This window comes from Anomaloglossus baeobatrachus, chromosome 11 (genome assembly GCF_048569485.1).
Source record: "Anomaloglossus baeobatrachus isolate aAnoBae1 chromosome 11, aAnoBae1.hap1, whole genome shotgun sequence".
Classification (NCBI taxonomy): domain Eukaryota; kingdom Metazoa; phylum Chordata; class Amphibia; order Anura; family Aromobatidae; genus Anomaloglossus; species Anomaloglossus baeobatrachus.
In genome coordinates this window covers 8,994,570-9,011,391 of record NC_134363.1, presented here as the reverse complement: position 1 = coordinate 9,011,391, position 16,822 = coordinate 8,994,570, and the positions used below count along the sequence as shown (strand labels likewise).

Here is a 16,822-nt window from a genome sequence, read left to right as displayed (position 1 = left end):
CTCCGGGGATTTGTACCTCCACGTCAGTAACGAGAGAGGCGGCTCCGGGGATTTGTACCCCCACGTCAGTAACGAGAGAGTCGGCTCCGGGGATTTGTACCCCCACGTCAGTAACGAGAGAGGCGGCTCCGGGGATTTGTACCCCCACGTCAGTAACGAGAGAGGCGGCTCCGGGGATTTGTACCCCCACGTCAGTAACGAGAGAGGCGGCTCCGGGGATTTGTACCCCCACGTCAGTAACGAGAGAGGCGGCTCCGGGGATTTGTACCCCCACGTCAGTAACGAGAGAGGCGGCTCCAGGGATTTGTAACCCTGGGTCAGTAACGAGATATGCGGCTGGGGATTTGTACCCCCACGTCAGTAACGAGAGAGGCGGCTCTGGGGATTTACTATTTATTAAACCAATAATGTAAGAAAACGGGGAGCTGTATGAGCAATGAGCACAAACGACATGGAGGACAGAGGCCGAGAGAAAGTTCAGCAAAGAAAAAAAAAAAAAAAAAAAAGAAACCTTGGATGGCTCGGTGCTTTGGACACTACGACTGGCGGACAAATACAAAAAGGAGAACGGGGCTTAAAAAGGGATCTGTACATTAATGAGCCGCCACGGACAGCAGTCAGGAGGAGACGGCGGCCCCCGCTTGCTGTCCATGCGGCTTTATTAATGTAGGAGACCTTTCCAATATGGTGGGTTTTCCTGGTCCCCTATAACTGCTGGGCAGAGACCAAGCACCGCTGCCTACTCCCCCCACACCGGGCCTGACCCCGTCTGCTGGAGGATGAGGACTATGGACAGTTTGGTGCCAGGACACTGTGGCTCCTCTTCATCATCATCATCATCATCATCGTTGACCTCAGAATCGGCCGTGTCTGTGCCTCGGTGAGCGCGAGCGGCGGCGGCCTCCGCCATCTCTGTTGTTGTGCCGAGGCCTGTCGGAGAAGCGCTTTGGCGAGTGGTGTCTGGGCGGTGATGCGCCGGGCCTGGCCCTGCAATGGAGAAAATGGACAGAGGTGAGGTCACTATTGATCAGTCTAATATATCTTCCACATCCCGACTCCAGGGCTCCGATCACGCAAGCCCCCCCCCTCCCAAAGCCGTCGACGGCCAACGCAGGGCCACCCCCCCCAAAGCCATCTGCTGCTCATCCTTGCGAAACCTGCAGAGTTTTCGGAGAAGTTTTTGAGGTGGATTTGGAGTTTATGTGCTTCAAAAACTCCCCCCAACCCCCCTCCAAAAAAAACAAAAACCTCATTGAGCACATTGCCTTAAAGTGGTTGTCCAGCACAGTTCACACCCACCTCAAAAAGGAGTCTACAGATATTCCGAACGTTGCATAGTAGCGGCGACCTGAGCAGAAGTGTCAGAGAAATCTATCCATACAGTTATTTCTGGGCATTAACCCCCCCCGCCCCCAGACAGCGACTGTCTAAAAGGCCTCGCTCCCTCCAGTGACTGTATACAGGCTCCGCTCCCATCTATCCGCAGACGGAGGTGAGCAGAGCCGCGTGCGCTGATCCGGTACTCACTGTCGGTTCCGGGCTCGTCCGTACAGCTGCCGCCGGAGAGCGCTGGAGATCGGCTTCAGATGCATAAAGTTACAGAATCCTCCGCGGTTACATTCACTGTCAGGACGAGAAGGACAAAGCGTTAAAATTAAGTGTGGGAGCGTCTGAGGCGCAGCAGACGGGACCCCCGGGAGGCGCAGCAGACGGGACCCCCGGAGGCGCAGCAGAGGGGACCCCCGGAGGCGCAGCAGAGGGGACCCCCGGAGGCGCAGCAGAGGGGACCCCCGGAGGCGGCGGCGCTCACCCCATCTCATACTGCCGGCAGCAGGACTCCCTGAAGTCTGTGACGGGCGACAGCTCGGCGTGGATGGCCTGCCCGTTGAACCAGCGGTTGTTCAGCTCCACCAGCGCTCGCTCCGCGTCCTCCTCTCGGCGAAACTGTCAGGAGAGAAAAAAAATAGCAAAAGGATCAATGAAGAAGCGAAGCGAGGAATCCTGGGAAATAAGAGGTGGACGAGCGTCACCTCCCCGCCGCAGCTTAATATAGCCGTGCCTAATCCGGTTTATGGTAAATAGGATTGGACACCGAGATCTGGGGCAGACGGAGGAAGGAGAAGCCGGACACAAACAGGTACGTGCGGCCCCCATTATATGCAGATATGAGGAATACATGGTGCGGGGGGCACGCGCCGCATACACAGAGCGGGGCAGGGGGCACGCGCCGCATACACAGAGCGGGGCAGGGGGCGCTGATGATACACACTCGGCCTGTAGAGCCCAGGACCATACATAGACCTGATCGGGGACCCCCGCTGTCATCCAGGACCGGGGAGGGAGGGGGGTGTGGGGGGGGGTCCTCGATTATTCCTGCACATATGTATACGCATCCCTCCATTACTCTCAGGCTCAATGACGCGGACAGAATATCACCGCGGAGTTCACACCCCACCATTGGGCAAATCCACGGTCAGCATCACGATGCCCGCCGGTGTGGCCCCGAACCCCGAGGGCTCCGACAAAGGAGGCGGCCAGGGAGCCAACGGGCTGCGCTCTGGACCGCTGAAGCCCACCGGGCCCAGACAAGTCCTGGTTTTCCTTCCCCGGGCCCCCACAGACAACAGCCGGTACCGGAGCTTTCCCCAAAAGGTGAGAACCCCAAAATATTAAAGTGTCTGACCTCGGAAATCCTCCGCGATCGTAAGTGTGAGTTTTCTCTGTCCGCAGCCGGAGAGTGTGGTGGTGCCGACATGTGAACCGCTGCCACCGCTGGCTGGACCGCCGCTGCCACTCCCGGATATCATGCCGCGCAGCGCCTACAAACGTCACATGAGCACCGCCGACATCGACTATTCCTACCCAGCGCGGCCGCGACAAAGCGTCTCCTCGGACCTCCCCAAGTACCGGCGGTCTTCCCTGCGAGACGGCGGAGCAGCCAGCGCCCGCTGGTACCCCCGGCACGCCATCAGTGTGCCCGATATCACCCGCGGACCTCGATATACGAATGTGCCGTCTTCCGCCCCGCCGACCGGATCCGAACGACCCGCTAAGCAGCGGTGCAAGCTGAAGGAAGCAGAACTGCACCAAGGCAAGACGTCCACCCGGCGGGAGCGCCAGCGCTACGTGGCCAAGGACGGCAAGTGCCAGGTCAACTTGGGCCGCATCGAAGAAAAGGCGCGGTTCCTGTCGGACATTTTCACCACCATCGTGGACCTGAAATACCGCTGGTTCCTCTTCGTCTTCATGATGTGCTACATCGTCACCTGGCTGCTCTTCGCCACCCTCTACTACCTGGACGCGCTCTTGCGCCAGGATCTGCTGCACCCCGCTAACGACGACTGGGCGCCGTGCTTCCAGAACGTGGACAGCTTCACAGCAGCGCTCCTCTTCTCCGTAGAGACCCAGCGCACCATCGGCTACGGCTCCCGCATGGTGACCACCAACTGCCAAGAGGGCGTCTACCTCATAATGGCCCAGTCCATCGTGGGCTCCATGATCGACGCCCTCATGGTGGGCTGCATGTTCGTCAAGATCTCACGGCCCAAGAAACGGGCGCAGACGCTGATCTTCAGCCAGAACTGCGTGGTGTGCCCGCGGGACGAGAAGCTGTGCCTCATGTTCCGGATCGGAGACCTCCGGGACAGTCACATGGTGGACGCCAAAATCAGGGCCAAGCTCATCAAGTCCCGGCAGACGTGCGAGGGGGAGTTCCTGCCGCTGGAGCAGTCCGAGATCAACCTGGGCTACGACACCGGGGAGGACCGGCTGTTCCTGGTGGAGCCGCAGGTCATCTGCCACCCCATCGACCACAGCAGCCCCTTCTGGGAGCTGGGACCGCAAGAGCTGCTGCGCGAGCAATTCGAGATCATCGTCATATTGGAGGGGATCGTGGAGGCTACAGGCAAGTGGAAGCCCCCTCCAGCACGCACCCGATGCCACCGTCGCACTCCTGTGTGCCCCCCGATGCCACCACCCTCCTGTGTGCCCCCCCCCCCCGGATGCCACCGCCGCCCTCCTGTGTGCCCCCCGATGCCACCGTCGCCCTCCTGTGTGCCCCCCCGATGCCACCGCCGCCCTCCTGTGTGCCCCCCGATGCCAACGCCGCCCTCCTGTGTGCCCCCCCTAATGCTGCCACCGCCCTCCTGTGTGCCCCCCCGATGCCACCGCCGCCCTCCTGTGTTCCCCCCCGATGCCACCGCCGCCCTCCTGTGTGCCCCCCGATGCCACCGCCGCCCTCCTGTGTGCCCCCCCTAATGCTGCCACCGCCCTCCTGTGTGTGCACCCCCGATGCCACTGCTGCACTTCTGCATACCCTCAATGACACCTCCAGCCTCCTGCGTGTCACCTCCGCAAGTCCCTTGTTGCACCCTACTGCACCCTCCAATGCCACACCCCACCCTCCCACACGTCCATTAAAGCCACACCCCACCCTACTGCTTGTTCCAATCCGACACCGATGCCCACCCTCCAGTGCAACCCTCGCTGATGCCACACCCCACCCTCTTTATGTGCACCAATTCCGCCGCCGATGCCACAACTCACCCTCCTGCATGCACCAATCCCGCTGCCACCCCTCCCAATGCCACACCCTACCCCTCCTGCACACCCCGACGCCTCCCCAATGCCACACCCTACTCCTCCTGCACACCCCGACGCCTCCCCAATGCCACACCCTACTTTTTTGTGCTCCCCCCCGATTCCACTTCCGCCCTGCTGCGTACCCCGATACCACCCTCCGGTATGTGCTGGATCAGAACCATTACCTCCATTCTTTACACTGCAGGTAGGTAAGACAAGTTTATATTACCAGCTTATTGGGGCGTTATATGGCCATATTCCTAAAATATGCACCGCCTGTGATTTAAAGAGGTTGCGCAGTTAATCAATATCACATGTGTGGGGGGGGGGGTCTGATGGCGGTTAGCAGGGGCTGCACACTATGGCGGCACCATTCTTGGTACTGCAGTCCCGGCAGCGACCACTACACATTGACAGGGTCAGGTGGAGGCAACTCGACCTCCAATGATCGGATACTGATGGCTCATCATAATAATATAGATCACCACTGAGATCTACGGGGTTCAGTTCTGGGCTCCTGGTACCGGTGTGTGGCTTTGGTGTCTCATGAACCCCTCTCCCCTCCCCCGCAGGGATGACCTGTCAGGCGAAGAGCTCCTACATAGAGAGCGAGATCATCTGGGGCCATCGCTTCGAGCCGTGCATGACGCTGGAGAAGGGCGCCTTCCGGGTGGACTACAAGCGCTTCCACAAGACCTTTGAGGTGCAGCTTCCTCGCTGCAGCGCCAAGGAGCTGGAGGAGATGAAGGAGCAGGAGGGCGAGGAGTTCAGCCTCTGCTGGGAGAACGCCGACTTCTCCACCGGCCGCAGAGACACCGTGATGGACGGGGGCGGCGACGAGGAGGAGACGTGGCGGGAACATGGAGGAAGACTCATCGGAAACATCGCGGAAGAGCGCAGCTCCGACCTCCACGCCAGCGACTACAACCTGTGACGATGAGGCGCCGACGACCCTCCCCCCCACTGATGGATGCTCGTCCTCATCTATTACAAGCAGTCAGCGGCCGAGGACGACACCGACTGCGATATACAGTATATGGAAAGTGTATGTGTCTGAAGGAAAATAAAAGTATTTTTTAATTAACCCTTCATTTCTTGCAGAAGCTCAGTAAGGATCCCGCCGACTCCTCACACTGAATCCTGGGGAATCACTAGGGTGTGGGGTCCCAGTTTGCCCCTTCTCCCATGGGTCCCTGTGCCGTCAGCGCCCCCCCCCCCGGTTGCCCCTTCTCCCCCTCCACCGGCTCCCTGTGCCCACAGCGGCCCCCCCGGTTGCCCCTTCTCCCCCTCCACCGGATCCCTGTGCCCACAGCGGCCCCCCCGGTTGCCCAGTCTCCCTGTGCTCACAGTAGCCCCCGGTTGCCCCCTTCTCCCCCGGGTCCCTATGCTCACAGCATCCCCCAGTTGTCCCTTCTCCCCCTCCACCGGTCCCTGTGCCTGCAGAGGCCCCCCCCGTCTCCCTGTGCCCTCAGCGGCCGCCAGTTGCCCCCTCTCCCCCTCCACCGGGTCCCTGTGCCCACAGCGGCCCCCCGGTTACCCCTTTTCCCCCTCCACCGGGTTCCTGTGCCCGCAGCGGCCCCCCGGTTACCCCTTCTCCCCCTCCACCGGGTCCCTGTGCCCGCAGCGGCCCCCCGGTTACCCCTTCTCCCCCTCCACCGGGTCCCTGTGCCCGCAGCGGCCCCCCGGTTACCCCTTCTCCCCCTCCACCGGGTCCCTGTGCCCGCAGCGGCCCCCCGGTTACCCCTTCTCCCCCTCCACCGGGTCCCTGTGCCCGCAGCGGCCCCCCGGTTACCCCTTCTCCCCCTCCACCGGGTCCCTGTGCCTGCAGCGGCCCCCCGGTTACCCCTTCTCCCCCTCCACCGGGTCCCTGTGCCTGCAGCGGCCCCCCGGTTACCCCTTCTCCCCCTCCACCGGGTCCCTGTGCCTGCAGCGGCCCCCCGGTTACCCCTTCTCCCCCTCCACCGGGTCCCTGTGCCTGCAGCGGCCCCCCGGTTACCCCTTCTCCCCCTCCACCGGGTCCCTGTGCCCGCAGCGGCCGCCCTGTTGCCCCGTCCCACCCAGGTCCCTGTGCCCGCCCAGTTACCCTATCTTCCCTGGGTCCCTGTGCCCGCAGCAGCCCCCCCGTTGCCCCGTTTCCCTGTGCTCGCAGCGGCCCCCGGTTGTCCCTTCTTCCCCGGGTCCCTGTGTCCGCAGCGGCCGCCCAGTTGCCCCGCATCCCCCAGATCCCTGTGCCCGCCCAGTTGCCCTGTATTCCCCAGGTCCCTGTGCTCGCAGCGGCACCCGGTTGCCCCTTCTCCCCCGGGTCGAAGTGCCCGCAGCAGCCCCCCAGTTACCCCGTCTCCCTGTGCTCGCAGCGGCCCCCGGTTGTCCCTTCTTCCCCGGGTCCCTGTGTCCGCAGCGGCCGCCCAGTTGCCCCGCCTCCCCAGATCCCTGTGCCCGCCCAGTTGCCCTGTATTCCCCAGGTCCCTGTGCTCGCAGCGGCACCCGGTTGCCCCTTCTCCCCCGGGTCGAAGTGCCCGCAGCAGCCCCCCAGTTACCCCGTCTCCCTGTGCTCGCAGCGGCCCTCAGTTGTCCCTTCTTCCCCGGGTCCCTGTGCCCACGGCGGCCCCCCACCGGTTGCCCCTCCTCGACACCTCTTGGCAAGTCTCTGCCTCCCTTTTATCTCAGTGTTTCCCTCCGGCCTCTTACCTTGACGTAGACGTTCCCCACCAGGTGATCGCCGAGGTTGTCGCAGATGTTCATCTCCTCGATCTCTCCGTATTTCTGCTCCACTTCAGTGAACACTTCCTGCAGGGATGTAGGAATAATGAGACACAGTCACGAAGCTGCAGCTGTGCCCACGACATCTTTTCTCAGGTAGTTCCGAAACTATTAATAAGCCCTTAAAGTCCCGCTCACCTCAAAGAAGTCGTCGTAATGTTCCTGCACCTCCACGTCACTGACGAGCGCTGCGGGAGAAGAAGAGGCGTGAGTCGCTGCGCGTCGGGGACACCTATAGAGTGCAATGTGGCCGCCCACCCACCATCGGGGGTCCCCACCACCACTACGTCACCTGCTCAGGATTACTAATGGCGGGAGACCCCTTTAAGAGTCAGGCTTGGGGGAAGATAAACCATGTGACCACTTAGTGGGGTCTGTGCAATAATCCAGTTTTCCCCTCCCCCCCTGCATTAGTAATATTGGCCGGTCCCGGATGAACAGGGGCAGCTCTGGGACCATCAGGACCCGTTCCCTGTGGATTATGCAGGGGCTCGGGGGTCCGCAGGGGTCTCGGGGGGCCGCACTCACAGTGGGAGCCGTTGGCGCTCTGCGCAGTGTTCTGCGGGTTCCGGTAAAGGTTTAAGAGGACGATCGTCTGAAAGAAAAAACAAAAATCATCAGCAGAGAAGCTGACATCACATTATATGCTAATGAGGGGCCAGTAATCCCGCCCCCTCATCTGCATACACCGAAAACAAATGCTCGTCTGACCGACGACCCTCCAGAACACAAGGGGTGTCAGACAGCAGCGGCCCTGACACCGCGCAGGGGGCCCGAGCATCGCCTGACCGCCAGCTGCACTGTACGGGGTCCTCACCTGGCTGAAGGTGGGCTTGTTGTGGAGGCGGGAACAGCGGTCTCCATGGCGACATGCTCCGATCTTGAAGTAGAAAGAACAGTTCACCCTGGAGGAGAGACATCGCGGATTAAAGGGAGGACGGTTATAAAAAAGCCCAAAGAGTCCGCTAATCCGGCACCGAGCGCAAACACCGGGGCGCTGAATATACTGACCTCCCCAGGTCCCTGTGCACTCAGTGTCCCCTCTCTTGATCCTTCTCCTCCTCCCCAGGTCCATGTGCCCTCATTGGCCCCTCTCTTTCCCCTTCTCCGGGTCCATGTGCCCTCGTTAGCCCCTTTGTTGCCCCTTCTGCTCCTCCCCGGGTCCATGTGCCCCCATTGGCCCCTCTGTTTCCCTTCTCCCCCTCCCCGGGTCCATGTGCCCTCATTGGCCCCACTGTTGTCCCTTCTCCCCCTCCCCATGTGCCCTCATTTGCCCCTCTGTTGTCCCTTCTCCCCCTCCCCGGGTCCATGTGCCCTCATTTGCCCCTCTGTTGCTCCTTCTCCCCCTCCCCGGGTCCATGTGCCCTCATTGGCCCCTCTGTTGCTCCTTCTCCCCCTCCCCGGGTCCATGTGCCCTCATTGGCCCCTCTGTTGCTCCTTCTCCCCCTCCCCGGGTCCATGTGCCCTCATTGGCCCCTCTGTTGCTCCTTCTCCCCCTCCCCGAATCCATGTGCCCGTAGTGGCCAGTTTCACCTTCTCCCAGGGTCCATGTGCCCTCATTGGGCCCTCTGTTTCCACTTCTCCCCCTCCTCAGGTCCATGCGCCCACACTGGCTCCTCTGTTGCCGCTTCTCTGGGTCCATGTGCCCTCGTTGACCCCTTTGTTGCCCCTTCTGCTCCACCCCGGGACCATGTGTCCTCATTGGCCCATCTCTTGTACATTCTCCCCCTCCCCGGGTCTATGTGCCCTCACTGACTCCTCTGTTTCTGCATCTCTGGGTCCATATGCACTCATTATCTCCTCTGTTGCCACTTCTCCCCCCTCCTCAGGTCCATGCACCTACACTGGCCCCTCTGTACTCCTTCTCCCCCTCCCCAGGTCCATGTGCCCGCAGTGGCCCGTTTCTCCTTCTCCCAGGGTCCATGTGCCCACAGTGGCCCCACTGGTATCTCTTCTTCCCCTCCCCAGGTCCATGTGTCCGAAATAGCCCCCCTTGCTCAGCCTTCTCCCCCTCCCCGGGTCCATGTGCCCTCATTAGCTCCTGTTTCCCCTTCTCCCTCTCCCCGGGTACATGTGCCCTCAGTGGCCCCTCTTCTGCTCCTCCTCCCCTCCCCGGGTCCATGTGCCCTTATTAGCCCCTCTGTTGCCTTCACCGGGAAATCGACACTTACTTATCCTTCTCAGTCCCGAAAATCGAGGCCAAGTATTCCGCCATTTTCCACCGCTTATCCCCTCCCCCTGTTCTATAGCTGACTTCCTGTTTATGAGACGTCACATCCGCTTCCGGTTCCCGCCTCTTCCTCGGCTGTAGCCCGCGAATTATATAATATCAGGGATAGGCCCATCCGTGAAGCCTCTCCTCAGACCCCGGGCTCCGTTCTCCTTCCCTCTTGCTGCACTTTTACATAATATAAGGGGTCGCACTGCGCCATTAATGTCTTTACTCCACTTCATCTTTTTAGCCTAAAACTACATTTCCCGAGAGCCTTTGCGGCGTTCTTCCGGTGGCGCATGCGCACATGATTCAGGACCTCTCCCGAACTACATTTCCCGACATTCCCGAAACTGGAGGAAGAAAGAGGAAGATTCGAGGGTGAGTGGAGAGGAGCGGCGATGATAATCGGGGTGGGGAGGACTACAACTCCCAGCAATCCTCCGTGCATGACATGTTGGCACCTCGTGGGTGACTGTTGTCATGGCAACACTTACCCCAAGAGCTGACTATTCACTGCCGTCTGCCAGAAAATGACAACGTCCAGGCGGAAAAGTGCAGGTTTGCCCCTTTGTTCCTGTGTCAGGAGGCCCTGTGGGCCGTCATTATACGTCTGCCTGGTGTCGGTGAATAGCAGCATCCTGGGGTGATGAGACCCCCATGGACCCCCTGTTACTGGGGTCTGGGAAAACGCACAGTTCACGTCCGTGCTGCCGAACCAACCGTGAATGAGCCTGAAGCTGGGGGCCATAGAGCTTGTAAGTGCTGCGCCTGGAGCCACACAGAATACGAGCCGCACAGCGCCGCTCATGGGAAGTGGCCGCTCTCGGTACTGCAGCTCAGGCCACGTTCACTTTAATAGGAGCCGAGCTGCAGTACCGAGAGCGGCCACTTCCCATGAGCGGCGCTGTGCACTCCTCTCTGTGTACACGGCACATTTGGGGGTTCCGGGGTCAGATTACCCTGGCGGTCAGGTTTTGTGGCCCCCCTCCCATCCCCCGTCTTATGAGGATGACGCAGACTTGCACATAAAGGCAAATTCGTGGCCCATGTGTCTGGCCACCAAGAGTAAGTGCAGGAAGTATCCACAGCGGACGTAGCCGGTGCCACGGGGAGCGCACAATGGCACGCGATCCCCGGAGGTGAGTACAGGCGCTGATGCTGTACTGTGCTGCAGTGTGGAGAAGGAAGGGTTAACACCGCGCTGCCGTATGGAGGAGCTTCATCATCATCACCACGGTGATTGCCCCTGAAGAAGGAGATTCTGTGAAACGCGTGGAATAAAATCCTCCAGGATCCTGTCTGCAGCGTCTTCATGCAGCGGCGCGCTGTTAACCCTTCATCCTCCACTGCAGCATCGGCTGTAACTCCGGGGCTGATGAGGCCGTGTCCTGCTACAACCGTGGCTGTGACACAAGCCCTCCAGGAGAGGAAGTCTGCGCCCATCACCTTCCACCCATCCCCCGGGTACTGCCCGAGCGCACCTAGTGTCACCCATATATATAGGTACTGTGGAGAGACGTAGGGGCCAGCAAGCAGGGAGAAAACGTTTAAGGAGGACTGCGTTTTTGCCCCCCGCCCCCGCCCCTTAACCTGTACTCCCCTCTCCCCAACGGACCGGCCTCTGCGCCCCTCTCCCCAACGGACCGGCCTCTGCGCCCCTCTCCCCAACGGACCGGCCTCTGCGCCCCTCTCCCCAACGGACCGGCCTCTGCGCCCCTCTCCCCAACGGACCGGCCTCTGCGCCCCTCTCCCCAACGGACCGGCCTCTGCGCCCCTCTCCCCAACGGACCGGCCTCTGCGCCCCTCTCCCCAACGGACCGGCCTCTGCGCCCCCCTCCCCAACGGACCGGCCTCTGCGCCCCTCTTGTCAAACACACAAAGGCCTCCCCCCGGCCTCTTCTCTCACCCCCCCCCTCCGCCGGCCTGTGTCATCCCATCCCTCCTTCCATCACCCTCTGTGTTAGAACCCCCTTCCCACCTGAAAATGGCTTCTGTGTACCCCCTGAACCCTCCTTATATCTGCTTCTGTGTACTCCCCCCTCAATCAGCCTCTGTGTTCCTTCTCCCCCTCGTCTGCCTCTGTGTACCCCCTTCCCGACACCGGCCTCTGCATACCCCCCTCACGTGCGCCGGTATTTATTACTTTTGTTACCTCTTTCCCCACCCCCCGCCAGTCTGTTACCTCTTTTGTCCCCCGCCAGTCTCTGTTATCCCCCCCCCCCGCCAGTCTCTGTTACTTCTTCCCACCCATCCACCCCTGCTGGTCTGACACCTCTCCCCCCCAGGTCTCTGTTACCTCTTCTTCCAACAAGACCCCCCCCCCCTTCACCGCTCGTCTCTGTTACCCCCCCAATCTCTATTACCTCTTTCTCCCCCCGGTTTCTGTTACCTCACCCCGCCGGTCTCTGTTGCCCCCCTCCACCAGTCTCTCTGTTGCCTCTTCTCCCCCCCCCCGCCGCCGGTCTCTGTTACCTCTTACCCCCCGCCGGTCTCTGTTACCTCTCCCCCCCCGCCGTTCTCTGTTGTCCCCCCCCCCCCCCCCCGCCGGTCTCTGTTGTCCCCCCCCCCCCCCCCCCCCGCCGGTCTCTGTTGTCCCCCCCCCCCCGCCGGTCTCTGTTACCTCTTCCTCCCCCCCCGCCGGTCTCTGTTACCTCTTACCCCCCGCCGGTCTCTGTTACCTCTCCCCCCCGCCGTTCTCTGTTGTCCCCCCCCCCCCCCCGCCGTCCCTCCCCCCCCCCCCGCCGGTCTCTGTTACCTCTTCCTCCCCCCCCGCCGGTCTCTGTACCTCTTCCTCCCCCCCCGCCTGTCTCTGTTACCCCTTCCCCCCCCCCCCCCCGCCGGTCTCTGTTACCTCTTCCTCCCCCCCCCCGCCGGTCTCTGTTACCTCGGCCCTTCCCCCCCCCCCGCCGGGTCTCTGTTACCTCCACCCCCCCCCCCCGCCGGGTCTCTGTTACCTCCGTTCCCCCCCCGCCGGTCTCTGTTACCTCCGCCCCCCCCGCCGGTCTCTGTTACCTCCGTTCCCCCCCCGCCGGTCTCTGTTACCTCCGCCCCCCCGCCGGTCTCTGTTACCTCCCCTCCGCCCGTCTCTGTTGCCCCCCCTGGATTGATGATAGCAGATTCCTCTTGTAACGACCCCTCAGCTGTGAGAGGCTTTGCTGATAGCGGAGGCTGCGGTGAATGAAGAGTTAATCACGCAGGCGCTCGGTGTCCGGGACCCTCTGAGACTTTGCACCGTATCTGAAACATTACCAAATAGGGCTCTGGTGAGACGGGACGACCGGGGGGGGCTCTGCGCCAAATACCTGCGCACTCAGACGACGCGGCCTCTTCTTCATCCCCTCTGCAGTAAATCATTACCGGCCTCTCATACGCCGCCGGTGGTCTCGGGTTCTCGGTCGCTTTTAACCCTTTTGTGTCCCGGCTCCATTGTTGCAGCCGTCGTGGTTCCCAGAGATGATTTTCTAGTGGCCGTCACCCGGCGTCTACGAGCCCAAAGCCACAAACCAGAGTCATCAGTGCGGCTCTAGAATTCTATTTATGAAGCAGGAGGCTCAGGATGAGCAGGGATTCCTCTGACATTGAATACTGGGGGCGTATGGATTTGGGGGGGTGAAGAGAGACCCCCAAAGTCTCCCTGTTCTCATCTCTTCCCTTTAATGACAGAGGAGACAACGTCCTGACCCAACGTGTGACGACCCCACACCGCCATGAACCTGGAGCGCGTCCCCAACGAGGAGAAGCTGCAGCTGTGCCGGAAGTACTACCTGGGTGAGGTCCGGCCTGTACAGCCCTGGCGGTTGGTGGTCTATTCTATGCAACCCCTGGTGGCCAGAGGTTTAGCAGTTGGGCCCCGGAGGTTTAGCAGTTGGGCCCCGGCGGCCGGAGGTTTAGCAGTTGGGCCCTGGTGGGCAGAGGTTTAGCAGTTGGGCCCCGGAGGTTTGGCAGTCGGGCCCCGGTGACCCGGAGGTTTGGCAGTCGGGCCCCAGAGGTTTTTTTTCTTCGTCCCTTGTGTCACCCCCCCCCCCCCCAGCTTCTTCCACTCTCGGTCACGATTAACCCTTTCCGCTTGTGTTTCCGCAGGGGGCTTCGCTCTGCTGCCGTTCCTGTGGCTCGTGAACGTGACGTGGTTCTTTAAGGAAGCGTTCTTCAAGCCGGCGTACACGGAGCAGCCGCAGATCCAGAGCTGTGAGTGTCAGGGCGGGATTATAAAAGGGGGTCTCTTACTACAGCCATTTATTTAGGAACGTGGTTTCCTGGGGGTCCATATCCCCCCCCCCCCCCAACCCCAGGGGAGGTCACTCCTGAGGGTAAATTCTGCTACATCTCCAATAGAAAGGAATCAGGGACTATTACATAGATAAACTGTGCAGGGCCCTGGTGGGCTGGTGCACTGCGGGGGGCTAGTGTGGGCCAGCGGCCACTGATCCTCTGTTTTCCCCCTGCAGATGTGAAGCGCTCGGCCTTCGGCCTCTTTGTGTGGGTGGCCATCCTCACCACGTGGATCAGCATCTACCAGACACATCGGGCCAGCTGGGGCGCCACCGGGGACTACCTCTCCTTCACTATACCCCTGGGCATCCCCTGAGGACCACACCCGGGACCACCAGGACCAGACGGATGGACTGTCTTCTGCCCGGACCTCTCACTACATTGCATTAACAGAGACCAATGACGCAGCTTCAGCCCAGAGCGGGGGCTTCACCTCCTCGGGGGCCGGGGTCTGTTATATTTCTCCAATAAAATGTTTAGTTCGAGGGTCGGTGTCTTTCCTATCTTCTGACATTTATCCGGGGGTTCAGCTCCGCTGTATGAGATGAATCCTGGGGGCCGGGGGGCTCTGCTGTATGAGATGGATCCTGGGGGCTCCGCTCTGCTGTATGAGATGGATCCTGGGGGGCTCCGCTCTGCTGTATGAGATGGATCCTGGGCTCTGCTGTATGAGATGAATCCTGGGGGCCGGGGGGCTCTGCTGTATGACATGGATCCTGGGGGGCTCCGCTCTGCTGTATGAGATGGATCCTGGGGGGCTCTGCTGTATGAGATGGATCCTGGGGGCCGGGGGGGCTCTGCTGTATGAGATGAATCCTGGGGGCCGGGGGGCTCTGCTGTATGACATGGATCCTGGGGGGCTCCGCTCTGCTGTATGAGATGGATCCTGGGGGGCTCCGCTCTGCTGTATGAGATGGATCCTGGGGGGCTCCGCTCTGCTGTATGAGATGAATCCGGGGGGCTCCGCTCTGCTGTATGAGATGGATCCGGGGGGGGGCTCCGCTCTGCTGTATGAGATGGATCCAGGGGGGCTCCGCTCTGCTGTATGAGATGGATCCAGGGGGGCTCCGCTCTGCTGTATGAGATGGATCCTGGGGGGCTCTGCTCTGCTGTATGAGATGGATCCGGGGGGGGGCTCCGCTCTGCTGTAGGAGATGAATCCTGGGGGGCTCTGCTGTATGAGATGGATTCGGGGGGGCTCTGCTGTATGAGATGAATCCGGGGGGCTCCGCTCCGTTGTATGAGATGAATCCTGGGAGCCCTGCTGTATGAGATGGATTCGGGGGGCTCCGCTCTGCTGCGCGGGGTCTGTATCCGGGTTTTACTAACCCGTGGCCCTTAGTGGAAGATTTATAGATGATTGAGATTTCTGTAACAGCAGCAGCCCCCCCTCTCCCCCGCCTCTGGGGGTCCGATCCTCGCCTGTGACCTCAGCTCCTATAAATGACCACAGCCAGGGTCACTGCAGATTATCCCTAATCCCCCTTGTGTCTGCGCCTGCACTGCCCCCTGCAGACAGAACGCCAGCACAGCAGGAAGGGGCAAGAAATGTGACTGGGAATGGAAACATCATCACCCGCTATAAATAATGTGCAGCGTCCCCCGGGGGCAGGAGCCATGAAATCCGATACGGGCACAAAGATACACAGCAGCCATCTAACCAAACAGCGCAGTCACTAACCAGTATTATCTTACATTATACTCCAGAGCTGCACTCACTATTCTGCTGGTGCAGTCACTGTGTACATACATTACTGATCCTGAGTTACCTCCTGTATTATACTGCAGAGCTGCACTCACTATTCTGCTGGTGCAGTCACTGTGTACATACATTACTGATCCTGAGTTACCTCCTGTATTATACTGCAGAGCTGCACTCTTCTTATTCTGCTGGTGCAGTCACTGTGTACATACATTACTGATCCTGAGTTACCTCCTGTATTATACTCCAGAGCTGCACTCACTATTCTGCTGGTGCAGTCACTGTGTACATACATTACATTACTGATCCTGAGTTACCTCCTGTATTATACTCCAGAGCTGCACTCACTATTCTGCTGGTGCAGTCACTGTGTACATACATTACATTACTGATCCTGAGTTACCTCCTGTATTATACTCCAGAGCTGCATTCACTATTCTGCTGGTGCAGTCACTGTGTACATACATTACATTACTGATCCTGAGTTACCTCCTGTATTATACTCCAGAGCTGCACTCACTATTCTGCTGGTGCAGTCACTGTGTACATATATTACATTACTGATCCTGAGTTACCTCCTGTATTATACTCCAGAGCTGCACTCACTATTCTGCTGGCAGAGTCACTGTGTACATACATTACATTACTGATCCTGAGTTACCTCCTGTATTATACTCCAGAGCTGCACTCACTATTCTGCTGGCGGAGTCACTGTATACATACATTACTGATCCTGAGTTACCTCCTGTATTATACTCCAGAGCTGCACTCACTATTCTGCTGGTGCAGTCACTGTGTACATATATTACATTACTGATCCTGAGTTACCTCCTGTATTATACTCCAGAGCTGCACTCACTATTCTGCTGGTGCAGTCACTGTGTACATACATTACATTACTGATCCTGAGTTACCTCCTGTATTATACTCCAGAGCTGCACTCACTATTCTGCTGGTGCAGTCACTGTGTACATACATTACTGATGCTGAGTTACCTCCTGTATTATACTCCAGAGCTGCACTCACTATTCTGCTGGTGCAGTCACTGTGTACATACATTACTGATCCTGAGTTACCTCCTGTATTATACTCCAGAGCTGCACTCACTATTCTGCTGGTAGCAGTCACTGTGTACATACATTACATTACTGATCCTGAGTTACCTCCTGTATTATACTCCAGAGCTGCACTCACTATTCTGCTGGTGCAGTCACTGTGTACATACATTACTGATCCTGAGTTACCTCCTGTATTATACTCCAGAGCTGCACTCACTATTCTGCTGGTGCAGTCAC

At 59.7% G+C, this 16,822-nt stretch overlaps 3 protein-coding genes across 3 annotated transcripts; 2 read left to right on the top strand and 1 right to left on the bottom strand.

The window, feature by feature from the left end:
- Positions 1-379: 379 nt before the first annotated feature.
- On the bottom strand, positions 380-9,619 carry U2AF1L4 (U2 small nuclear RNA auxiliary factor 1 like 4). Its single transcript, XM_075328684.1, has 8 exons — positions 9,513-9,619; positions 8,159-8,246; positions 7,870-7,936; positions 7,480-7,529; positions 7,270-7,368; positions 1,811-1,944; positions 1,528-1,623; positions 380-987 (listed from the first exon to the last, which is right to left on the bottom strand). The coding sequence occupies exons 1-8, from the start codon at positions 9,554-9,556 to the stop codon at positions 855-857; spliced, it is 711 nt and encodes a 236-aa protein (XP_075184799.1). The 5' UTR covers positions 9,557-9,619; the 3' UTR covers positions 380-854.
- On the top strand, positions 2,804-5,631 carry LOC142256794 (G protein-activated inward rectifier potassium channel 3-like). The gene is made up of 2 exons (XM_075328686.1): positions 2,804-3,904; positions 5,154-5,631. The coding sequence occupies exons 1-2, from the start codon at positions 2,806-2,808 to the stop codon at positions 5,513-5,515; spliced, it is 1,461 nt and encodes a 486-aa protein (XP_075184801.1). The 5' UTR covers positions 2,804-2,805; the 3' UTR covers positions 5,516-5,631.
- A 219-nt stretch (positions 9,620-9,838) lies between the features above and the next one.
- Positions 9,839-14,310, top strand: PSENEN (presenilin enhancer, gamma-secretase subunit). The gene is made up of 4 exons (XM_075328685.1): positions 9,839-9,934; positions 13,220-13,324; positions 13,637-13,741; positions 14,002-14,310. The coding sequence occupies exons 2-4, from the start codon at positions 13,264-13,266 to the stop codon at positions 14,139-14,141; spliced, it is 306 nt and encodes a 101-aa protein (XP_075184800.1). The 5' UTR covers positions 9,839-9,934; positions 13,220-13,263; the 3' UTR covers positions 14,142-14,310.
- The last annotated feature ends 2,512 nt before the right edge of the window (positions 14,311-16,822 follow it).